The following is a 27,553-nucleotide window of genomic DNA, read 5'->3' on the forward strand; positions in this document are numbered from 1 at the left end:
TGCAAATAGATGAATTATTTGCAGAAATTGAGTAATTAATCGGATATGCATTTTAATTTTAAAATATGTTATCATGTTGAAATAGGGGCACCCATACCGTTCGTATACCTCTTTCATTTTCCTATCATGCCGCTTCCAGGGGCACGTTAGATGACTATTCAAAAAGTCTTTTATCGCGAAGCAAAAAATGTCTAATATGCAATTTCCCTTCAACGATTTAACACTAATGTAAGAAATCAAAAACTTCTCTAGCATAATATAAAGCAAACTAACTTACCTGCTGTATAATTGTACGTGGTCCAACGATCTTCCAAGCAGATAATTATAAAAATAAATAAAAAGATAAATAAAAAAATAAATAAAATAAAATAAATAAATAAAAATAAATAAAATCTAGGAGGGTATTAATAAAGATCAAAGAAATTTCGTAAAGATCACATTATATTTATAAACACATTTTATTTGTTCGTATGTATATCGTTAATAAATGGTGATATAATAATGACAATGAAATGTATAGCGCCGAGCATAAAACGAGCAGTCATATTATAATTATTATTAATATTCCTCTTACGATAAACCTTACTGTATTGGATGTGTGCCTACCTACTGTGCTTGCAACGTTTATGGTCTTGTCCAAGTGTTTTTTTCCTTTTCTCGTTCTTCATCACTAATTTTATTATTATTATTATTATTTATACTCGTACTCGTAATAATTCATAATAATAATAATCCGTAATAATAATAATATTAATCATATGTAACCACGGGTGTAAACGTATGCGTTGTCCTAAGGTATAAACAGCTTTCACACACTAATTATTTACTTGTGTTATTTATCATTATTATTATTATTTTTTTTTACCTTTTGTCCTTTATGTAATCGTAATCGTCGTTTAATTATAAGTAAGCTACTTAAATATAATTATCCTCGTGTTTTATCGTGGAATTATTATTTTGTGACCGCGGCTGTTATTGACCCGGCGGCCTCGTACAAAAACAGTTCAATTCCCGTTCGATATTATATAACATTATACATCAAAAAATGTCTGAGTTGTATGTACTTTTTCTTTTCTTCTTTCTTTTCGATGCGTGAAAGACACTTTTGTATTTTTTTTTTAATCTCGTAATGTAAAATTTTTATTACTCTCGCGCAGGAGAGATAAATGTTATCTAATAAAAAGTTGAACTAATACACGGGACAGCACAGCGTTTCATTCGTTTTTCTTTTTCTTTTTCATTTGGTTCCAACATCGAAAGGAAACCCAGACACACAAGAAATTCTGTTTTTTGCCTGTGCCTCTTTTCTCATTTGTTTAATTTTAAATTCATTTTGTTCTTGTGAAAAGAAAAAGAAGAAACAAAGACGGTGTCGAAGCGTCTGCGATTTCGAGACGCGTCGCTTCCGCTTCCATCCGTTTCCGACGAACGCTACCCTAATTCGGATTGCATCCGCGTATACGTAATACAAATATCTATATAATAATGTACAAATCATCGTAAATATATCATTTTCTGTCGATCCGTAATCGCACAGATGAGTCTTCGTTCGTCGAAACGTCGTCAATGAACCATAAAAAACGGAAAAACCAGTCAACCAGAAAATGTGCGCGCGCGCTTATCATTTTTTTGTATCAAGTGTAAAAACAGTTTCGCTTCGAAATTGACGCGAATGAAGCAGGTGATATCGTGTATAAGAGACAATTAAAAAAGATTGTATCAGTCGCCTTCTCTGATGCATCCAATGACTTTAACATTTAATTTCTGATCATTTTCATCATCAGAAGAATTATTTAATCATACAGATGTATCAGAAAAGGAAATATTCTATCACGCGAAACCTAATGACTCGAAAATGACGTGCATCTAATTACAATTTCTAAAGAACGATTGAACAGGGGTGTTTTCTATTTCGACTAAACAGCAGCACGACTAAACGAAGATCATGATGTGATATACGGTACACGTTACTTGGAACGCTAGGTACGTAACTCATTTTGCACAGTAAGAGCCAATGGTATGGTAATAAGAGGCGACCGCAAGAAGACGCCTGAATCAGTGACGCTCTTCTGTCTATCGCCAACCATAAACGATAATCTCGCTCCCTAAACTGCATCGCGTACATCCCTTTGCTACGATGTACGCTGATGCGTTTTTCTTTTGGCCACTGTTCTCATCGAAGATCTCATACCACCTGCACGCGTCAGGCTATTGCATTTAATATATTGCAAACCTACGATATTCTAATGACTTATGAGATAGCCCCGTTCTCTGTTATCTTTTGTTGTTCTCGTTCTTCACCCGGGGAGGGAGGGCGAAGGGTCCTTGGGTCGGATCAAGTTTGTTCGTTTCCGGGTGTGCTTCGGGTGCGTCGATGAGAAATGACGTTAACATGTTACGAACGTATATAAACGAAGTATTTAACATTATGAGCCTATTAATATATCTATACGTATAAGTAGAGAGCTCTAACTTTAAAAACGTTTGTCGAATCTTTGCGACTCGCATGTTTTTCTTCGCTCTTTCGCACACATTCTATCGCCTCTTCTTGTCTCGCATGTACTCTATTCTCAAACATTCGTCTCACACATTCTATACATTCGCTATAACATTTACTCGTTCTCTATCACTCTCTCTACATTGGCTCGCATACAACGCTCATTCTTTCATCACCCTCTCCGTCTCTCCCTTATCCCCCCCTCCATCATCCTACCAGATCACACCCTCAATTTTCCGCAAGTTTGAAATCCTCTTTCCCTTTGAACGACTTATTTACTTAGTTGTCCCCTCGAGACAGCTTATTTCCCCTCTTTCTCCTTCTCTTTGTTCTCGTCAACCTCCTTATCCTTCTCCAACTCCTTCTCCTCTTTATCCGCTTTCTCCTTGTCGCCCTCTTTCTCCTCCTTCGACTCTTTCGTTTCCTTCGCCTCCTCTTTGCCCTCCTTCTCCTCCTGCTTCTCCGGCTTCGGTAAATGCGTGTTCATGTCAAGAGTGGAACAGATCTGGTCCCAATCCGGGAAGCATCGCTCCTTCATGCGCGAACAATGGCCGACCAAATTTGGGCAGTTCTCCTGCATGTAGTCCCGTAGGCTGTACGACGTCTCTTTGTCGATGTACAGGATCTGGGCGAGATGCGCGAACGCCACAACATCCAACTATTAAAAACAAGAAATATATTAAATTAATTTCAAATAAATCGAGACAAATTCCTCTCATGTTAAAGAGAAGACATCATTGCACGAGGGTGTACAGTTCTGAGTAGCTTACAAGAAATTAGTTCTAAGAACTCGAAGCTGATGCATCACAGCACCCATTAAATCGCATCGATGAGCTTATTTTAACTGTACAATTGAATCATGCAGACTGATTTCAAGTATGATTGAATCACATTTGAAGCATATTGATCTCATAAAGTATACAATTGTTGAGCGAACGAAAAGCGTACCGTGGTCGGTTCATCTCCGAAGAAGAAGGGCTTATCAGCAAGCATATCAGAGAGAACCTTGAGATCAGCGCAACCGAACTGGGACACCTCTTCAGGAGTATACACTCCCATGCCCTGGGCCTTCACCTTCTTCACACCCTGTAATAAATGTCCGTTAGAAACCGTTGCAAATTGAGAGCGACAACTAAGTCAGTAATCGCAAAAAATGAAATTCAAACGAAAGATTTACCTTGCGTCCGTACGTAAGCTTGAAGAGAAAGTTTAGAATACCATTGGGAATACGGCTGCCAAGTACATGTTGAAGGTTCACCTTATACCCCTTCAGAACCTGATCGAAGTTCTTGGTGCGCCAACACGTGACCACCCAAACTAGATGATTCTCGATCATCGATATCATTGCATGAGAAACGCTTCGTTGTTCGGACGTAAGGCCGGCATCTAGGTCCTTGCCGAATTTTTGGCTCAATTCGCGAAGAATGATGGTGCTGTCCGCGATCTCTTCGCCGTTTAGCTCTACGAACGGCAGCGCACCCTTCTTGGAACGGAACTTCAGCTTGTGATCCACGTTCTGTAACAAACAAGTGACGTTTTAATTAAACTCTTTATTCCACCACTGATATAAAGAAAATTTATTCTATTCTTAGAATAATCTTCTTAAATCTGTAATGCTCAAACGCGCGTATACGCTTCGGTTTGGAAGCCTATGTTGTACACCCTGATCTGGGAAATAAAAAAACGAAGAAAAAAGGAGAAGAACACTCGGAGGGCTTCGATGCCGTAGCGACTAAGGTGCCCCGTTCACAGTTGGCTGGGGTTCGATTTCAACACGATTCAATTTCGTATAAAAACGTTCTTCTATGTTAGGATTTACTTAATTTGCCATTCCCATAAATTAAGCTTTCTAAATTTACCATGTACGTTAAAAATAGTACAACACAATAGTGGAATACGACAAGTGGCGATATAACGCTGAGCAATATAACACGTGCAAATGCAACGTAACATACGGTGATATAATGCGTGAAAACTGAACACATGAAACTACAACATACGGTGATATAATATGTGGAAATAAAACATTCGGCAATATAACGCGAGGAAATTTAACGCGTGAAAATACAACATATGGCGATATAACGCGTGGAAATTCGACATACGGCGATATAACGCGAGGAATTTTTAACGCGTGAAAATACAACATACGGCAATATAACGCGTGGAAATGTAACATATGGCGATCTAACGCGTGGAAATACAACATTCGACAATATAACGCGAGAAAATTTAACGCGTGAAAATACAACATATGGCAATGTAACGCATGAAAATACAGCACATGGCGATATAACGCGTGGAAATACAACATACGGCAATATAACGCGAGGAAATTTAACGCGTGAAAACACAACCTACGGCGATATAACGTGTGGAAATACAACATACGGTGATATAACGCGTGGAAATTCAGCATAGAGCAAAATAGCGCGTGGTAAATTAACCCGCGGCAATATAACTAATATAATTACTTATTTCATGCAACTAAAAAATATCCATATCCCCAAGTCCCCAACGAATGTGTTAAATAGCATTTAACCGGTGCATCGAGTGCAACAAATGCACCTGCACGCTCTATTTATACGCGTCAGTGCCACACACCGAGCACTTCATAAGTCAAATAAGATATCTGGTGTACTTTACAGGTGGATCGAATTGCAAAGCAATATTGATAACGCGATATACGCGTGCGAAGATTTCAAGTATATCTCGGGGTCACCACGCAACAATAATTTCAACGAAGTTCAATTAATTTTGCGAATCAGACGCGTATCGCGCAAACGATACTCGATAAGAGAGAAACAAAATACTATAATATCGGATATACACCGACTTTTATTAGACGTCAGAGATAATAAGGGGGCTAACGGGGCAACCGGATGTAGCACACTTTCTTCAACTTCGGTTTACAACAACGGTGAAGTTCAAACATTGTCAATGAGCATATTACCGTGATTTCACCAAAGCATATTAAATAAGAAACTTTCTAGCCATCTGTTAACGCATTTCACTTCGTACAAACCCGACACAAAACCAATGTTTCATACACAATGCAGGTAAGAGTTAGATTAGACCCGATTACCTCCCGAACTCATCTCTCGCAACTAATGAACGTAACAAGAAAAGAAAGGATGAATCGTGTATCTATGGTACAAAAATTATTTCTTGCATCTGTTCTCACGATTCAAATATTGGCGCTATTACCAAAGACACGGTCGCACGTAATTCGAACGTCAACGGAACCGAAATATCGCTAATGACTGTACGTGTCGATAGCGTATCGATAATCCATAGTATTACTGTTAATCGCAGGTGAGCAGGAAAACGAACACGAGCAGCGAAACAGTTTACCGAGAAACGTTTCTCGTGTCAATTACGATCGACAAGTGGAACACCGTCGAGTTCGCGTTGTCGCCTATAGAAATCACCTGAATTAACCGTACGATAATGCGCGAAGAGAGCGTAGCATCGAGTCCGGTCCCACGAAAAGGGGAACAATGTCGCGATGTACGTGGGAATACCTCTTCGGAAGGAGCTCATCATCGTTGGTAATCAACGAGTGTCGAACGCGGTTGCGGCATCATCAGAAATAAACGAAAGTACAAGTCGAAAGACCCGAAAAGGGGAGTTAAGGACGGTCCTCAAAGTCTGTACGTGGCACAGTTGTATTGGTGGTAATAGCGATGATGGAAACGACGACGTTGACGACGATGGAGGTGCACCGGCTGTTTTGCAATGTGAACGGCACTGTGATAATGGTAAGTAACGAACGGGTGGCACAGAAAGTGGGGGGTTGCACGAAAGACGAACGGAGAGAAACCGAGAGCAACAGAGGATGTATGCCAATGCGAATTCCGTGCAGAAGAAAGAGTCTAGGAGATATAAGGAGAAAGAAGGATGGGAAAGGAGAAGGACGAACAATCGAGGGGAGAGAAGAAAAAGAGCTCGAGGGAGCCAAAAAAAGTGACACGCACATGTAACAGAAGTCGGAAAGATAAAGGGATAGAGTTCGCTGGAATATTATTAAGTGCTTGATAATATCAATAACTGGATGTTTTGATATTTTGATATCGTTAAGGTTAATCGGCGTAACTGAAATTCAGTTAAACTTCTAACTCGATTATAATTATTCTTCTTCGAAATTAAGTTAGTTCAGACGCGAAGCTTAAACAAGAATAAATGGACTCCACGATAGAATCATGGAGCATTATTATTAACCTTAACGATATCGTTAAGTATCAAATCTATCGATCAATAACGACACTTCATAAGATTGCTCGTTGATCCTTCAAAACCCTACCGATTATAATTTAAGATATAATTTAAGAAAAATATGCAGTGTGTATGTACAAAGTTACTCGTAGAAACTTATCGTAGAAACTGTCAGAAAAGGGAGAAAAAAAAAGCGGGAGACATATAAAGCATCAAATGAGGAATGGTGAAGCCGTATTGTATACCCAAGGGTGCAACGACTTGACCAAAGCGTGAAAATCCGATATGCCGAGAATTAAATATCCTGTGGCGTAAAATCGATGAAGCGGTCGGTACTGATTAATTCGCTGGTCCGCACGTTTTAGCAGATGGCGTTGCGGTCGCTCGCATCCCGCGCGACGATCGTTAAAACCGCCCGTCCGCGCGCATTCAAAAGCGCATAATAACCGGAAGAAAGAGAGCGAACTGGAATATCGCGGAGAAGCGTGTATCAATTCGAAGAGATGAAAAGTCGAGCAGACACGGAGGGGTGTAGGTGGAGTACAAATTACCGCGGGGCAGCTTCCCGTTCGCGATCTCGCGCGAATCGGATATACGCGCATGCGCGTACGGACTTCCTCTGGATAAGCGCAGGGGTGCACCTCTCCGCTTGTCTGTGATTTTGGGGGATTAAACGTGAAACGTCGAAAATTTCAAGTTTTTAATTTTTGAATCTTCAAATATTCTGGTTCCTAAATTTACAAATCTGAGAATACTCGAGTTTCTAAAATTATAAATTATGAATCTGAAATGTTTGTCTGCAAAAATCAGCGAGTGGTGGGATGTATATTGCACGTTCAGAGAGGGGAGGTACTCGATAATGCACTGTAGGTTTACACGTCGAGCGAGAAAAAATGATAATACACCCCAAGAGAATGCAAATGACGCGCAAGCAATGTAAATCAAAACGCAATGCGACTAAAAGAGTTTCCCGAGAATTTGGCAGTATCAACAAACTTCCAAAAAGTGAAAAGAAACGAGGTAGCCAGAATACGAGGGAGAAAAAGGGATCACCGAGCGGAGCTAGAAAAACCTGAGAACACCAAACGAAGCACGGAATAACGAGGGGAGAGCATGAAACCCAGAGAGAGAGAGCACAGGGGGGTGGCAGACAGACAGACCGGGAGCGAGAGGACAGATCGAAAGGGAAAGAGAGGGAAAATGAAAAAGAGAAGCCAGAGAGGGAATCAGGGAGTGGTAAAACAGGGAAGAGGAGAGGGGAGAACGCGTGGGGTTAGAAAGAGACGGTGAACATTGAAAAACGAGAAAGAAAGAGCAAGTACAAGACAAAGTCGAGTGGTGGAGGCAGAGAAGGAGAAGGATAAACGGAGGGTGAATGGGTGGGTGGAAGGGAGAAGAAACAAGCTGGAGGACGATGAACTCTGCCGGTAGGCAGCTTCCGTCGCCTGGCAACGTCCTCCTCCTCCTCCCTTTTACCTCCTCCTCTCCCTGAGGCTTCACGCCGTTATGTCGTGGTATCGTACGTAGGCAGTCCTCGTCATGGACGTAGTAGTCGTGTCATCGTCTTCGTCGGTGACGATCATGGTAGTCGCTGTATTTTCACGTAGCTCGTGGCTCTCGCAGCTTGCGCGCTGCGTATTGATCGCACACGGGATGTGCTACTCTGCTACTACCTGGTGCTAGCCGACTGCTCCAGCGCCGGCCTCAACCGCCAGGAGAGAGCTTTAGCCACAGCCCTACGCAGAGGGCCAATGTGGCTTCTCCCCTCTCGATATGACTCTCTTGCTTCTTGCCTCACAACGATCGACTTCCACCGACTGGTTTATTCGGATTCCTTTTTTGGTCTTCGATGAGCAACAAATGTTTTACAGGTTATTGGAAAGAGGCGCGTGCTTCACCGTTGCGTCATCGATGCATACACTACCATCACAACTTAGATTATCGCTTTTGTGATGCATTTTAAAATGTTTCTTCTAATTCATAAATACTGGTAAATGATTTTTGGTGATGAATACTGGTATGTGTACTTGAAATGGAACTTGCAACATGCAGACACAGGAACTCGTGACTTTAGATTACAGAACTTGAGACATCAAAAGAAAGCTCTTAGAGACACTCTAATATCGGATGTACCCTAAATCTCGAAGCTCGTGAAGGACTCTGACGTTACAGGTACTCTGAATATCACGCACAGGTCGCACGAAATGTGCGCTCTAAATATCGCACGCATTGTAATATTGAATGCACTCTAATTATCGGATCTCACGATATCGCGTGCACTGTAAATATCGCACGTATCATGTGCAGTCTAAATATTGCATGATGCGATATCGCGTGCTCGGTCGTCGAAAGTTTAAACCAACAGTGATGCGTTCAACAATTAGAATGATTACGATGACTGGACCTCCGTTTCGATTTAAAGAAATTCGATAGTACTCAAGGCTTTTGAAATAGCGAGGGAAAGAAGATTACGGCACGCAATCGTACCCAAGAGATAGCTATTTCTTTGGAATAGTGGATATCGAGGTAGCAATCTCGAGAACAATTTTATCCCGGCAAGTTATCGGTCGTTCCACCTGATCACCGAACGATTTTCTCACCCCGTTCCACCTTGATAATATTACAGTCCGTTACTCGAGTATTAACTTGGGATTAGTCACGCTGAAAGTTTGAAGAACCATTCGATGGAGTAGAACATCCTATAAAGGGTTCGATGCAAATAAAATGAACCCGTAACACCGCTCCTGAGTTAAACGCCGCTTCGGGTTATAATTCTCGAAACTTACAACGTAACCCACGTATCTGTACGGTGTACAAGGTATTGTCCGCGACACATGATCACAAAACAACGAAAGACACAAAGGGGACATAAATATGCCGGTGTGGAGCAATGTTTCTATTGTTCGATTTCTATTGATCGAGGAAAGCGCGAACGCCTCCGCGCGCAGAAACACGTCGTCCGAGATTGTGTTGCCCACGGGCAACATCGTTTCCCGTTGTATCAATGGCGGAACGTTGGTGGCCCGATGAAAATACCGTCGAGAGGTGAATGGTTGCACGTGAAAATAGTTTCACTACAAGGCTAGCACACGCGTGGTCATAAAGGAATGCTGGCGCGAACCGATCAGCCGAAAACGAAAGCAAACGCAGCTGTGACTGCCAAGTACAATGAACTTAAAGCTTGGCAGACAACCTCGGTGGCCGGGACGCTTACGATTTATCAAACTCATTTTCTTTTAAAAAAAACACCGATGGAAATTGTTCGGTTGAATGTTATTGATTCACCTATGGCTCAATCAAGATAGCAGAACAGGGTATTAATAGCATCTGTAGCCTCATGATGCTTTCAATTATGGGTTGCTATTAAAGTATAATATGATAGTGCAGATTCGTTGCCAGATAAGATATTAATGTTAGGTTATTGCGATGAAGTTCAGGAACGAGAGGGTGGTTAGAATTTATTGACACGAAAGTAGCACACAAAGTAATAACAAAGTTGCACTTATTGTTTACTGATTGAAAGAATAATGTTTAATGAAAATAACAGTATAAACATTTCAGTGATAATGTAAAAAAAATTAGTATGAAATGGTTGGTTAGTAGTTAAACTGTGGTTATTCCAAGAAAATGAATTCTAATAGGGCATAAATGTAAAATCATTATTTAACGATGAGTCACGTATGACTCATGGGGGTAGATAGCATGTGTAAATCGTGGGTCATCCTTGCACGACCTTAGCTCGTAAACGTATATCGTTCACTCCATTTTAAGAAGCAAACATTTACCTAGCGCCGTCTTCTGATAAACCAATAATACACGTTTATTGCTCCACCACTAAGAACTGTTAAAATCGAAGAAAATTAACACCGAAGCTGCCAATGGAAGAGAAATTTCCACGCAGTTTGCTCGCAAATTGCTCATACCACCCTGGCAGGAAATCGGTGTATTAACAACAACGAGCAAAGACGAAGATCGTCGTTTTAACGCGAAAAGCTCGTTCCCCTAGTTAGCCATCCGTGGGTTCGTCAAAAGAAACGGGCAAAAAGAGGAAACGCGAAATTACGCAGCGTATCTGACAATGGCCCTCCGAGAATGCCCGTTTTTCTTGGATACTTCGCGAACAATGAACAATTTGTTGCGTAAAACAGCCGTAGCCTTGATTTGATGCGCCTTCATTCTGACAATGTAGTACATTTACATATATTAAGAAAACCTTATAAGAAATTTATAGAAAAAATATATTGAAAAAAGTGAATAGAAATTTCAAGTGATAGCAGTAGCTAGTTCATTATTAACCTACAAATTGAGCATCGCCGACTCTTCAGATAGATCTTTGGTACATGTAGGGTATAGTATAAGGAGAGATACAATGATGGGAAAAAATTCTAGCTACGAAAGTTTCAAGTCCAAGAGTTTTCAAGTCTACAACTAAAAACTGGAAGTTGCAAAGTGTAAAACTACCCAAGTCTGAAAGTCTGAAAGATCTCAATTTCCACAAGAAGTGTCCTAACCTTAGAAGTCTCAAAGTGTGAACCTTCATAAATCTAAAAGTCCAAAGTCTAAAAACCTCAAAGTCTCTAAGTGTGACAGTTTCCGAAGAGTTCCAAAATTTGCTCAATAAAGAATAAATGTTCTAATATAGAAGAAATTTGATATTTAACTAAAATTTTACAAAACCAGTTTCAACTATCTGCCGACGCGAAAGTTCACGTCCTATTGTCCGATATATATCAGCTACAAAGAAAAAGGAGATGGTACATATTGAAATCATCGGTATCATCTAGCCTCGACCTTTCGGAGTGCCTACGATCCTGACAACTGGTCGCACACCTTGTAATGGAGAGGCCTGAAAGTGGTCCCCTCATTCTCGTCTAACTCGTACACTAGGCTGCCTCCGCCTATCTAACCGTTAACAAATGACCCCATCGCTCGATTACGTCCACGACAGAGCGAAAGAGAGAGCTATACTTTCAGGACGCGACACGGAATCGTGTACCCCATAAATATTCCTAATGGGCGCCCCGTCGAGATGTTCAGAAGCTGTAAAACGAGTGGCCCTTATTCTCTCCACGGTGTTCACCCGCTGATTAACTTCATAGGATTATAAAACTCGTCCTCACCCTGGAGCGATGGACCCGGTTCTTTGAGAACAATGTGCAAATTTTGGGTGATTTTAGGATGTGAGATGTGGAGAATAATTATCATGGTAACTGGAGAATGATTATAGGTAACGGATAAGAATACATTTTTCATTAAAAAACATTGAATTACAATGAGAACTAATAACTACTTTAAATGTGAACTTTGAAGTCCAGGTATGTGTTGGGACTCATATGAGTGCTTATTAAGATTCGACTATTTTTCCAAGCTTAGAAGATCGTCCTTTGCGAGCAACACAAAATATGTACATCTCTCCTCAAGCCTTTCGAAACCGCTACAAAATAATTTTCCTTTAAACTATATTTGATTCTCCCTCCATAAGAAGCCATTTGCCTCGAATTCGGGTCCTAACTAAATCAGACCAACCAGCAACGTGCACTTTTTTTAACGTAATCCCGCATTAAATTTCAACCTATCCCCCACATATGTTCTTATTATACGGTCTCTTTTAGCCACGTTAACTCCCCAGTTCGTAATAGGATTAAGTAGGATAATATGAAATATGTTGCTTAGGAATTCCGTATGGAGGACCGTGAATCTCGAAACTGCACTTGCACATCAATTATCCCTACCAACGAAGAAAATCCTACGCAACACACGTAAACGTGGGATGCCGGGCCACTCTGCATCACTTACGACGAATCTGAAAAGTCTATCAGTATAAATTAACTCGGAAGAAGATTGCATTCGCCCGACCATATTCTCCCGCTTTGCCCAACGTCTAATTTCCGACTCGTTGCCTACCAACACCCCCTCCGCCCCGTTGGAAATTCCGATCTACAATCATACAATTAAATTTTAACAACGATCACGCTGCACGTCGGACTCTACTATGTGCGCTTGAGAACGTGGTAGACTCGTCACTTGACCGATTTTCAACTTTAGTGTTCTACATTCAAAATTTTACTGTGAAGATATTCTTGGTGATACTGCATTTTTAAATATTGTGGAGGTTTAATTAATAGACAGTGAATTCGTGTTTTTGGTAAGAGATGGCTGAAGTTATTCGAAAGAGTAAATTGGGGAAATGTTCGTTCAAATTGAGAGTTGTGGAGGAAGAATACGGATGACATGGTTTGAACAAAGTTTAAATTAAAATTGAATGAATGGTTTTTCAATATAACATCAAGTTATTAAATCGTATCTTTGTATGTTTCGAAGTCGATCATGCCTTGCTATAAGTAGTAGACAATTCAGGACTAGTAAACATTTTCTATTTAAGATATTATTACAACCTTTATATGTGTACTCATTTTGTACAACTTCTGGGTCAACATGTCAATTTCAGTCTGATACATTTACCCAAATAATCAGCTATTGCCAAGAATATCGATGAGGCACATAAACTCACTTTCATCGAACTGATACGCCATAAGTACATTTTTATACCTCTGTCAGCAAATCGCTTCATGAATGCACATTTCCCAGATTCCCCGCTTCCGTCAATAGCCCATTAGTCATCTGACATTAACGAAACGCTAATATCGTTTTTATTGCGCTTCAAATTGATACGCCATAAATGCCACTTAGCTTTAATGTCATCAAATCCCGTCCGACATAAAACCGTTTATCGTAACTGGCAAGCAGCCATTTTGTACAAAGTATATCAATGAACTGTCTACACAGCGATTCGCGTCGAATAATAATCTTCGTAGCTGTCGTGCATGTTGCTTCACTTTTCTGTCACGAAATCGTGTCAGCGGCGATAACGTAGTTTCGCGAGTTCCAGGCGATCGATTTGCAAGGGAAAGTATTAAGGGAGGGCAGATAAGACAGGGTTGTAGCCACTCGAATTCAGTGCTTTCCAGCTTCGGAGCGCGTCACGTAGCGGCGATAAAAATCCGGTCGTTCGCCAAGCGAAGAACGAGTCTAGAACTCGGTAGAGGTCGGTGGCCGGCCTACCTCAACAACGTATCGACACTCGATGCCGCAGCACATGTCGGCCAGCAGTTCAACACGTGTGTTGTCCAGATACCGTGTGTTCACCTTGCGAGCTGCGTTTCCGCGTCAACGTGCAACCACGCAGTACGTCGTCATCGCATAACGGAGCTCCACTTACGAAATCTAACTAAATAGTTCTTTAAACTCTACGTGCAAAATATATGATCTACTTTGCAGGTTATGGAGACTTGTGGTATAGTCAGAATGTAGAGCCTGGAGGCACGTGGTGATTATTGGTCAATTAGATGTGGGGTATATAAGAACTCAGACATGTAGGAATTTAGGGATATAGAAATTTGGTGATACAGCAATTAGGAAATATAAAAATTTTGAAACAAGCACAATGCACAAATGTACTGATGAATACAAAAAATTATTATACGAATTTGAAGATCTATAACTTTGTGAACTAGCAACTAATACAAGTCATCTAGAAAGCTAGAACCCAAGAACCTAAAGTTTCCAATTTTCTCCTAACAATGGTAAAACTATTACAAACAGGAAGGCGATAGTATTCATCGGATGAGATCATCGGTATAATGCGTGTATCAATGCAAAAGAATCCACATTATCATACGAGCTTCCCTACTTTACATGTAATTGTACGCTCGTGCCAACGAGCTACACTCTTCCAGTCAATCTAACAGATAACCATCCTTTTTTCCCGTCTTTAATAGAATTATCTGAAAACCGCCAGTTTTCTGGCCGCGTCCGATAGATCAGTCAATCATCGAACAATGAACTTCCTTCATACCGCGTGAAACGTCTTATGAAACGGCCAGATAATTCTTCGTTGATATACGGACAATGGAAGAGTCGAAAGGAAACGGTGCTCGTTCGAGGCTGCGATATCGACTCTGCCGATGCGATTACGGCATCGTGTGTCGTCGATAAGAACACGACTCGTCCTGAAGATGCTGATTAGATACTGGACTCGAAGGAATCTTCGAGAGAAGTAGACGCCCCATTTGCAAAGTATTCAAGAGAATAACGACCATAAAAGTTAATTTAAATGAACTCTTTAATCAGGGACAAAAATAACACTACTTATATTTGAAACTGATTTATCTTCCGAGAAGTTATTTTTAATACAAAATATTCTAAAGGAGCTTCTTGACATAGCTAATGAATAATCCGCAAAAACGGGTCAAGGTTTTGTGAGATGCCACTGTAGAATATAAATACGATACAGAAAAATGCAGGGCAACAGAAAGCTTCTTTGTTGCATAGTTCATTCACAATTTAAGCGGTTTGAATAAATACGAAAGATTGAGATTTTGATGCGAGCTATAAACGGACTGGTCCATTGTATTTCAAGATTCAGCCATCTTGTATGGAGAATATTCATGAAACGTTTATGCAGCCATTTCTGTGAAGCTTCAAACGTTACATTGACATATCATAAGTGATATTTTGAGACACTTTTCTGTCATGAAATCGTGTCATACTTTGCAGGTGTTAAAATTAGACACTGTCTCCTATAACCGGCAGCCGGCCATTTTGTATTTAAAATATTTACGAAACGCTCACGTGATCCTTTTTCCGAAGCTTTAAACTTTAAATTGATATATTGCGAGTGATATTTGGAGATACTTTTCTGTCATCAAACTTCATCTGACCTATTTTATGTTAAGAGCATGAAAGGATAGAATTATCATTAAACCTTCAGCTTTAATTTATTACATTCATTTACAATACTTTCATGTCATCAAACTTTCAACAAGACTTCGGGTTTAATACAACCCGGTAATAAATAAAATAAAACCCGTATCATGCTCGACGTGAAATTATCGCAGCATTCTGATTGATTCGATAAAATAAATTTCCCGCATGGTTTTACCGTACTGTGGTGAAACGTGTTAAGTACACTTCTCGTCGACCTAAAACATTTCCACTGGTGGTACGAGGATCGATACGACTAGCAGCCTCCAAGAAAAAGAGAACATCGAACGACGTTCCGTACCCGCGCACGCAAACCTACATTGCTCCGAGAGTTCATTCTTCAAACGGTGCAATGAACCCACACGACAAAACGAATTTCTCGCGCTCGAGGAATGCCAGTCCGAGCCCCGTGAAGTCTTTCAAGCGTTCCACCGCGATAAGATAAGCAGTAATGAGGTTCAATTGGAAGATTAATTAATTAAGAACCGCGGCAAAGGGGATAAATTGGGTACATTGCGGTGGTATGCCGGCGCGATGCATGTGTACCAGCAAACTGGCCTCTTCGTTTTAACTCGGAAAAGGAGAAAGATGAATATTTCTGTCAACGATCTCGATTTTATTCTTCTTTGGTTCTATAGGATAAAGTAAAAATATCAATTGTGTATAGTGCTGATAACACCAGAAATGATACTCTTAAAATTTACTAATATTCGATATACTGGTGGTTCCACATTTAAACGTGGAAAATATTGAAACATCTTATAGGAGAATCTTGATATAACTTTTGATGAAACTATTGAAGTAACATTTTGAAGTAATTCGATGAACGCAACCGAGAGAAAATTGAAAGAACATGGCAGTAGAAAATCCAACCCTCGTTATTCTTTCACGACTACAACGCGTGATAAACGTAGTTTTTTCCACCCACGTTTACGCAACAGGCCAAACAGATAAAAGTAAAGAACTTCCTCCGGGATGCCGAAAATCTCTCGAATTCCATGCACGTGGTTCCGGGTTAGGGGTCGAGTCGAAGGTTAGAACCCCAAATTCTTCACGAAAGTAACTTATACACGAGGTTCTGGAATAAGATCGTTCCCTAGTTCCCTCGGACGAAATGACTCCGTTTTTATTTCTTCTTGCACGTATAAACTTGGATCGTACGACGATGTACATCGTTCTCGTTTCTTCGATGAAAGACGATCGGCTTCGCTTTGTTCCTGTTACAGATGATACGTACAATCACGACTCCAGAGGTCTCGATGCTATTTTAAGAAAACGTTGCCCTCGCATTCGTTCTTAACGACCTTATTTCTGCCGCGATATACCAACCACGGGGTTATTCGAATCTTCAAAGCTTGTCTTGTGACACGATCAACGCAATACCTCACCTTAGATACGCAGTAATCGCAGTAATCTTTGCAGATAATTTTATTGGGTATAACCGCAGAAATTTATGTAAATTCATTTCAATAAAGAGAGGAAGTCTTTGATATTTAATATGTTAATGTATTTTAATATTTGTAATTCGAGATATTTAGAGTGCGTATAATATTCAGGATAAGATTGATAAGTGCACTCGATCTTGATGTGAAATAAAAATTAGAGTGCGCGGATATTATGATGCGCTCGAAGTTAGAGAGTGCAGAGTATTGCATTGTAATTGGCATTAGAGTGCGTACACAATTTGTGGAACTCGAAATTAGAGTGCGTACAAAATCGTTGGAACTCGAAATTAGAGTGCGCGCCAAATTGATCGAACTCGAAATTAGATGCGCTTAAAATCAACGGAACTCGAAATTCGAGTGCGTTCGAAATCGCTGAAACTCGAAATTAGAATGCGCTTGAAATAGGCGGCACTCGAAATTAGAGTGTGCTTGAAATTGGCGCAACTCGAAGTTAGAGTGCGCATGAATTTGGAGGCACTCGAAATTACAGTGCGCTCGAAATTGGAGGAACTTGAAATTAGAGCGCGCTCGAAATTGGAAGAACTCGAAATTAGAGTGCGCTCGAAATTGGACGAACTCGAAATTAGAGGGCGCTTGGATTTGCTGGAACTCGAAATTACAGTGCGCTCGAAATTGGAGGCGCTGGAAATTAGAGTGCGCTCGAAATAGGAGGAACTCGAAATTAGAGCGCTCGAAATGGGAGGAACTCGAAATTAGAGTGCGCTCGAAATTGGAGGCGCTCGAAATTGGACGAACTCGAAATTGGTGGAACTCGAAATTAGAGTGTGCGTTTTCAAACCTCTGAATTACAGTGCGTTCGATCTCAACGTTCCATCGATATTAGAGTGCACTAACAGAGTGCATCCTACTACTTGGGTCGGTTCAAAATTAGATGAAATGAATTTTACATCGCATTTAATATTAGAGAGCATACAATATTTAAATCATGTCTATCATACGATTCTCGATGTGCCCGCACCAAGAATCGAGTGAACGATTATACCGAGTCGACTATTATTCACCCGATATCGGACATTTCATGTCGATAATCAATTCTGTAATATAATTTGAAATGCGACATAGTTTCACAGAAGACATTTATAAAGTTGTTAAACGAGAGAGTTATAGTACGTCTATTTTCATGAGCACAAGTTGCATGCGTTTCCAACACCCACTATAGATATGAAAAATGAATTTCACGATAAGAAGATTATTACGTACAAACACGATATTCAAGCGGCCGTTGTTGCATCATTCAAAATTAAAACCGACCTTTTCCCTTATCTCCCGTCTTAGAACATTCCCGTAGAAACTCCGTACGTCCATTAAAGCAGGAAAAGTTTCAAGGTGAAAAAACGGAAATCCTCTTTCAACGGAACGACGTATCTTCGAGTACGTTCTGTCATGTCCGCGTGGAAGTAAAGTGCTTTCAAACCTGATATTCAAGGCATTTGTCACGATGTGTCTAGTTCGGAACAGCATTCGAGACAGTAAGATTGTACCTCGGTTGTACTTAATAATTCATACGCGTCGATATGAAGAGTAATTCGCTTTGTTCATGTACTCGGTGGATATCATTTACATGAACGCGTTCGACTACAGTGTTCTACCAAGCAAATATTTGAGATGCCAAAAGATTTCTAAGCGAACTTTTACATAAACGTCTACTAAACACAAATCTAATATCTGAGATACTAAAAATCACACACAGACAATTGTGTAAAAAAAATATATTATTAAATAGAAGAATTACTAACAACTTAGCTACTAGAAATATACCTAATGGATATACTTACACAAATACCAAACGTAAAGTACCAAACAAGATTCAATTTCAAAGCCATCAAAAGTTACCCAATAAAAAAAAAGCTTACTAACAAAAATACTCAGTTACCAAAAAATGTGTACTGATATGAATCTACTCCTGAACAAACCGCAGAGCTACTAAAAGAAAAATCGATGCAAAGATATCGAACAAAAAAATAACTAGAAATTACAAAATGGTGCCAATATTTTCTAAGAACATTCCAATATAAGCCTTGCATAAAAAAATACTTAAGTACATAACGGCATGCTGTCGCGAATTAGCAAGCGAGGTCGGGGCGAGGTTCAAGAATGAAACGAGCAAGGATCGATATTCATCGATCGTTTTTTAAACATAAAAATAGGTTGTATACTTGAAACGATCGACCGGTTGGCGTGCTACTATTTCTCCAACTGCGTTCCACGTATCCGCTCGAACGAGAACGTTCGGAAATACGCTTAAATGTACACAAACACGTAGAATAGTCATGGTGTTACAAATTACGACGACGGTGCAGCAGGTGCGATTTTTTTACGCATTTAAATGCCGAATGAGTCAGCTGTGCTTCTCAGGTGTGACGATAGTTTGAAATACAGTGCGGCGAAACGATTCGAACAGAGGGTTTGATCCTACGTCTATACGATATCTAAATATATTTGAAATTTATATTTTTAAAACGGTGTATCTGAGTTATTGGACAACAATTTGCTTTTGATGTTCGAAAACACATGATTACTGCTTTAATGAGCCCGCTATCGTCGATAACCTAAATAGTTTTTCAGAAGCAGTCTTATCAACAGTGATTTATTCCAGTTTAAATATAACGTATTCTAGATCGTTTTATCTCCGTCTGAATACGTGGAGTCTATTTTTAAAGCGATCGATTATGTTATAAATATTACATAAATTTCGAAACGTGAATTTTACTCTGAAATAAAATTTGCAGTCAGTGAGTTCTATAATCTGTTACCCTAATTCTGTATAACTTAATTTATTGATCTGAGCTACTGTTACTCAATAATTTTTAACTTTTATTGATCGATAAAGCTGACGTCGAGCTAGCACAAACCGATACATTCATCAGAAAAAGTTGAATGATTAACAAATACGTTATCCTAACGAGGCAGTTACAAATTAACAAATCCCGACGTGGTGATCATTAAGCTGTTGGTTACACGAGATTCACGTATCAGCTGGAATGATCATAAAATGAGTTCGTAATTATTCATGCCGAATGATTCACCGGAATGGTATATCCTGGAATCGAGACCAATGAAGCCTCGGGTTGTCGTTTCTCGGTAAGATAACGATTATGTTCAAAGGAAAACATTATTCGCTTTTCCGGGACATTGTTATTTAAAGTCGATAACCAACGATGTCATTGTTACATTATTTATTCGTAAAAACCAAGTGAAGTCATCAAATATATGGATCTATGATCTGATATGTTAGATCTGTGCCTTTACGAAGATTTGAATTTGGAGATATTGGGAGTACTTGTACATTTAGAGTCATTTGCTGGGATTTGGGGACATTTGCTAAGGAATAGAAACACTACTTCAAATCTATAAATACCTATACCTAATTTTGATCAGAGCTACTTCTGAGGTTGATCCTAGAAATATTAGGACGTACACATATTTAAATCTAGCGATGTTGAACCTAAGGATAGTAGAAGCATGTATAGCTCCAGGGATATTCAGCTCCAAGTGTGTGAGGCTCAGAGATATTGAGATCAATGAATTTTTAAAAAAGATTGAAAACTGAATTTAGAGGTACAGAGGTCCAGGTATCTGGAATTTAATATACGAGAATGCAGGTATATAGAAATATAGGAATTTGAACGTATCAAACACGTTTCAATACAATTTTGTTGTAAAATTCCGAGTAAGCCACGTCAGCTCAGAGATATTCAAAGAATTTTTCAAAAAAATTGCAAATTAAATTTAGAGATACAGGAATTATATGAGGATGCATGTATCTAAAGATACAGCAATTTGAACGTATCAAGCATGTTTCAACAATTTTATTATAAAATTCCGAGTAAGCTACGTCAGCGACAACCATAAGCGTATCATTGAGTGGAGAAATAGTAAGGACGCTTTCGAAGGCGTTAATAACACGTGCCTGCACGTGTCTTACGTGAATTCGAGGCACAAGTTGCAATCGACAGGTAAATCTGTATTCACGGAACGAGCAACTCGATTGAACAGACTAGCCACGAACGAGTCGGACGGAGAATGCTTTATATAGCGATGAAAGGAAGGAACGCTTATATCGCGTATTGCGTCTTCGAATGGACACACAAGTCCTCGAGCGGAAACCGCGTCGCGACGTCTATAAACGCGATATTGACGACCAACGATGGAAAACAACTTTCCATGTGTTAACGTGATACCGTTTCCTTACACGAGCCTACGTTGCGTCGATTGAACGTTACGCGTATCAAAATCGATTCCGCACGTGCCTGTATGCGTCTACGCATAGGTATCCGCTCGTATCGATCGTCATTCAAACCACAAATTGTATCTCTCTCTTATACGGCTACAGACACAATTTATATCTTTTTTACGAGGATCCGATATGGTATAGCCACTGTGAAATATTAACGGAACTGCATAGCAAGCATTCTTTATTTATTGCACAGTCCGAGAAGACCAATGAAGATTTCAAACGATACATCTTTGGTATTTTAGACCTATTGAACATGGACGATCAATATATTACAGACCATTGTCAATATTTACTGGCAAACTGCTTCTCCGTTCTAAACGCGAAAATATATATCGATCGTCTTAGACTCATTTTACACTCACGGCATTAAACTACTGGCAATGTGCCAAGTAATTACAACTAATTAGAAAAAAAATCAAGAACAATGGATAGATTAATAATAATCGGATGGTGAAAGTGTCTAAGTGAAAATGAAGGAGTTAAAATGGAAGATTATCGCTTATTAAAGCATACCTTAGCGAAGAACAAAGAGGAATGACTTAAGACGTAGAATGGCAAAGCGTCGTTCGAGGCACGTCGCATTCTGCACAAGGCAATCGTGCACGCATAGGCATGGGAAAAATGCGCTTGCTTAATGCATTTAAATTCATCAATTCAAGGATATCTCAAGCGCCACGGTTAAATTTATTTCCTTTTAAAGCTCTTATAAATACCTAACGGAGAAATTTTCATTTCTTTCGACGACGGTGTAAGTTTTTATTATGACACGCAGTTAAATATCTTGAGTACAAGACACCTTTCGATCGTTCATAAGAAAGTTCATAAGACGCTCGTGCTTTTATTTTGATAACACGTTATTACGTTTTGCGAACATTTCTATTGCAATCATTGTCGGGAATTGAAAGAAAAGTCAATCACTTATTGAAGCTTGCTAGCCTCAATGAAGGGAATCGAGTTACGCGTTCAAACAACTGGGAAGCATATTGAGCACCACCCACGACGAATAAAAGCACTTTGAATATTTTGCACTCCAACAATCGCTTTTCGCTTATTTTTCCAACCGTTACACCTCTGCAAAACTTAAATTACGCTTCTCAATTTATATTTCATACAGGGGGTTTCACTCAAGAACTAAATTATGTACGTACTACTAAAAACAGAGAAAATGACTAACATAGTTTTACATGGTTACAGAATATACGTTCAACAACAAACCATATAACCATACATCGATATCTAAGCCATATATCAATTTAATAACAGAGAAACTAATTTATATGTTCGACTTAAACGAGACACCCTGTACCATCATTTATTTTCGGTCCTCGATCGATAAATTGAAGACAAACTACCCAAATAAAGGGCCTACGACATTGTTATACCAATAAAGACTTATTGGTCATTAAATTTTATTAGCCCTAAAGGACCCACGTGAAGGAAGGTTTCCGACCGAGAATTCCCAAATACCCATTCATCAATGGTACAAGGCATTTGGAAATTCCGATGGAAGAAAATTGTTCCAAGTTGTACCGTTAAGATTAGTAACACGTGTGTACGGCGTGTACAGGGCGTTTTCAGTGGTGAGTGGCTTCCATGAAACTGTTTTAAAAGGCCTGACAAGCAAAGGAGGGGAACGGTTTACCCACATCTTCTCTACCTGCGCGTTTCCGGTGATTTAAAGAGCCCGACCTGCCTCAAGCGTGAAGCGTGGCCGCACACGTTTTTCCCTCTACCTGGTCGCGTTAGCCGATCGGAACAGTAGGCCAACCATGCTCTCCAGAATGAAAGTCTTATTAACGCTATTTCACGTGCTGCCGCCGTAATTGAGAAATTAACGCGGTTGTACCAAAGTGGATCGATAACATCGAGTGACAGTCACTGAACCCACAGCTATCGAGAGTTCAGGAATTTGGGAATGTTGGGTTACTTGGAGATTCGAGAGTTTGGGTCATTTTGGAGGTTTGAAGGTCTGAGAGTTTGGAAATGTGGGGATTTGGGAGTTTAAGAGTTTGAAAATTTGTGAATTGAGAGATTTGGGGATGTAAAGATTTGTGAGTTTAGGAATTTAATGATTTCTGAACTTAAGAATTTGTAGATCTAGAAATCTGAGATGTTTGAGTTACTCGAGAAGTTTGAAAATTTGAGAACAGAAACATTTGAAGATCTAAGGATTTGTAAATTTAGGGATCTGAGTATTTATGAATTTAGAAACGCTTTCAGAACTTGGTCTAATAATTCAAAAGCATAGATATATTAAACTTGCAAACTTCCCACTATTCAAACCCAGAAAGCTATTATAGAACTCGAAACTCCAAAACTATAAATAGAGGAATATCTAACTTGACGATAGCTACGCTTCACTTCACAGCATTTAGAGTATAGTCACATCCATGGTGAAAATCACAATACGACATAAATGACTGGAATTTGCGAAGAGAATCTTAGTGGGAAGAGGTCAGAAAATAATGATGTCGAAATTCTTTCTGAGAAGACGTTGCTCAGGAAATAATCTAAAGCCTACAGTTATGGCATGGGTTGGGTCAAGATTTAACGAGCCATGGAACGAGCTGTGAGTCATGGGATCTAACTCTCTCGGGAGAGTATACTTTGCAAAGAAAAATACCAGATGAAACGTGCCTACATGGTATTCAGGTTGAGAGAAATTGCTATTTGGACACCTTTTTGCGATGTTTATCATCTGTCCGTTCAAGTGTTCCTGATTAAGCTATCGCTGCAGTTCGGTTAAGTGCTTAAATTACATGATTGATATCGGTCGAATCATTGAATCTATTTTGATACTCTGTAAATCATGGGACCGACCTTCGTGTTGGTTGCACCAAGTGCGAACTTCAGAGCCCATCTTCTTTCAAATCCTATCACATAAGACTCACAGTGAAACTAATAATCTTATCTGAAGAACTAAAGTTATCAAAATGTGGTAGTATAGTAGTCTCGGCGTAATTAGCACTGAAACTTGGTCTTGGTTCTCTAGGGAGAAGTAAGAAGTTAATCCTGCACTCCAATGATGCGTGAATCGTATTGGAAAAGTTCTGCATCGTTAAACCGAATTGTTTGATGATTTCATAGAGAAGAGTTTTCACGAAAAGCCAGTGTTTGTTCGGAAGTACGAGGAGCCAAGGTTGCCGACAAGATCCGCGACCTCGATCGGATTCGCCAGCAAAGAGATCTGCTTTCTCTCATTACATCGTCATGAAAGTATAATTCCCCTTATGCTCGATGGAGCACCGAACAGAAGATGCTCGGTGCGAGTTGGCTGTTTATTGCAAAATTGCAAATGCGATTCATCGTTGGCCCCAGCGTGTAACGGCGTCATTCAATGGGCGAGTTGCAACGTAATTATAATGTATCGCTTTCATAGAGCTAAGCTCTCGTGCTCGGCATGTATCGCGGATACCATTCGCGAGTAAATCGGACCGGAAACGAGTTTAGCGCGTTGGAGAAACGTCGGAAATAATCGATTATACCGGGCACAAATGGTTCAGCCGATGAACTTCATGGGGACATGCGCGCCATGTATGGTGAACGCGTTGTTACCCGCTATTCGACGACGACCATTCATCGTTGCATTCATTTGCGAAAAACTATCACGTCGACGGAGTTTCGATAGTTTTCCGACGACACGGTTTAACAGTTTGTAATCCTGTTTCGAATTTTACTCGACTTCGTAATTGGTCCTAGTTACCGAAGTCTGCTTTCATGTTACTGAATATGTATCACTGCTACCATTAATTCTGCGTATTCAAGTAGCAAAACTAATCTCCTGAATTTTTAACCGCTTCAAGTTCTAACTTTGGTCGATGAACTTCCCTGTACTATCACTCATACATATTGATTTTGATTAACAATTTGAATAACGTACAAGACACAGAATATCAATTATATAATTGAATGAAAGATGAAAATTTTGAATCAGTTCGTCTGCGCCATTTTCTTTTAAAATATCCACCAATTTGTTCTTCTCGAAACCTACCCGGTATTTATCCCGAAAACGAAACGAATCGACGTTTCATTTGTAAAAATCCACGAGCCATTTCAAAAGTATTCGTATAAAAACAAGCGAAGAACCGAATCTTCTGCGTAATCGATTAATTTACGCCCGCCATTATCAATAAAAGTGTGACGCCAATGTTAGAAGCGGTTCTGGAACTTTAAATAGAAGAAAAGTTCCAATTATCTCGAGGATCAGAAACATTTCACGTACGATCGTCTGTGAACGTTCGAAAAAAGAAAATGAGGTGAAAAAGAGAGAAGCCGCCGATAAATTAGCACAGTTTCACGCGTTCCCGTGTCCCGCTAACTTTCGCACCGAAAAGCGCGCGTCTTGGCAAGAAAGCGTGAGAAGCAGATACGAAACAGAGAATTCTTGTTTAAGATTTTTTCATAACCCACATTTATGTGTTAGCGATTCGTCGCGCGACCATGTCTACGTCTTCGAAAGTGTTGTCTTCCTTCTCTTTGTTTCGCAATCCCATGCAAATCGCGTATCCTTTCAAGGACTACCATTATCGGCATGAATATTCATATGTTGTACGTTGGACAATGAACGCGATGCATTTAAAACGATTCGAACCGGTGAACATACCGTGAGCATGTTAAATTACCCAATACAATTAATGACGCACCTTGTGCGTCTTATACTATCAAGTATAATTAACGACGCACCTTGTGCGTCTTATATTATCCAATATAATCAATGACGCATATTGTGCGTCTTGTACTATTCAATATGATCAACGAAGTAGTTTATGCATTTTATACTATTCAACACAATTAATGACGCATCTGGTGCGTCTTGTACGGTCCAACATAGTCAACGAAGTATCTTATGCATTTTATACTATTCAACACAATTAACGACGCACATGGTGCGTCTTATACTATCTAACATAATCAATGAAGTACCTTGTGCATTTTATACTATTCAGTACAGCTAACGACGCACTTGGTGCGTCTTGTACTATCCAACACAAGCAATGACGTACTTTATGCATTTTATACTATTCACCTCAATTGATGACGCACCTGGTGCGTCTTGTACTATCCAACATAATCAATGAAGTACTTTATGCATTTTATAATATTCAATACAGCCAACGACGCACCTGGTGCGTCTTGTACTATCCAACACAATCAATGAAGTACCTTGTGCATCTTATAATATTCAATACAGCCAACGACGCACCTGGTGCGTCTTGTACTGTCCAACATAATCAATGAAATACCTTGTGCATTTTATATTATTCAATACAGCTAACGACACACCTCATGCGTCTTGTACTATCAATACCGTCAGCGACGCACCTTGTGCGTCTGATACCACTCAATATAATCAGCGACGCACAATGTATGTCTTACACTACTCGAATCAATCAACGACACACCACGTGTGTTATAATATTTGCGCAATGTAATTAATGGCATATCACGCGTGTCAGTTACTGATATAATTAATGACGCACCACATGTGTCTATATCTGCAGCAACGTACTTCATGGCGCCTCCTGCATCCAACAATAATTACCATAATAAATGAAGAAATAAGACATTTTCTTAAGTGATTATTAACGACGATGGAAGAATATAAGGTCTCGATAAGTAGGTACTAATGCCCGGCACACCCTGTAAATATAATGTTGCTGCAAAACAAGAACAAGTAACAATACATCATAACCGAAGATTGCATCTTGGATTTCTGCACTGTAATTATCGGGCCCCCAACAACACCGTAATTATATTTCCAATAAACGCAGCGGTTACTTCGAGCAGTGAAGAATGTATTCGTCTGCTCGGAACATTTTATTATTAACATATTGCCTGTTTTACATTAGCACGTGGAATCGTTAAGGTTTAACGAGAAGAGAGCTTCCTTTCGTATATAGGATTCGTAAACAATGGTTGTAAGATGGAGCGAAGATGAAAAGCATTTCTTGGAAACTTCGATGCATCGTTATGCCGAGGACAAAATTGCCCAAGTTGGCCAATTGATTCGGACCATTCCGCACGTTATTTATACCTATCTTGGTAATGATTAGTTCAATAAGAACTTCCTCCGTATTACCTGTGACCTCTTTTGTTCCAGTTCTGTCGTTTTACCATTCGAACGAACGCTCATTACGAAAGGGTTACCACGACTCTTTATATGGAAATACAATCAGTGTATAATTGTTCGAGCCCCGCGCGATTCGCGTGCACGGAAACAAAGAAGACACTTTTTCAATCGTTCGAACAAATCGCGTCCTTTGTTAGAACTTCCAAGAAAAAGAACAAGAACCATGGAAAATTTTATAATAACCCAATTGTACAATTTTTTTTTTTAATTTAAAATCCAAATAATCTCCAAGTCGTAAAAATTAG

General features: G+C 39.7%; 1 protein-coding gene across 1 annotated transcript in view; it reads right to left on the reverse strand.

Moving 5' to 3' along the window:
• Nucleotides 1-423: 423 nt before the first annotated feature.
• fax (failed axon connections) overlaps nt 424-27,553 on the reverse strand; it is a 30,903-nt gene continuing 3,773 nt past the window's right edge. The window contains exons 2-4 of the mRNA XM_003704017.3: nt 3,675-4,013; nt 3,446-3,583; nt 424-3,155 (exon numbers count right to left, since the gene is read on the reverse strand). Coding sequence (XP_003704065.1) covers nt 2,799-3,155; nt 3,446-3,583; nt 3,675-4,013 — 834 coding nt within the window. The 3' untranslated portion in view covers nt 424-2,798. The remainder of the gene's footprint in view (nt 3,156-3,445; nt 3,584-3,674; nt 4,014-27,553) is intronic.

Source organism: Megachile rotundata, chromosome 4, assembly GCF_050947335.1.
Source record: "Megachile rotundata isolate GNS110a chromosome 4, iyMegRotu1, whole genome shotgun sequence".
NCBI classification, from domain to species: Eukaryota; Metazoa; Arthropoda; class Insecta; order Hymenoptera; family Megachilidae; genus Megachile; species Megachile rotundata.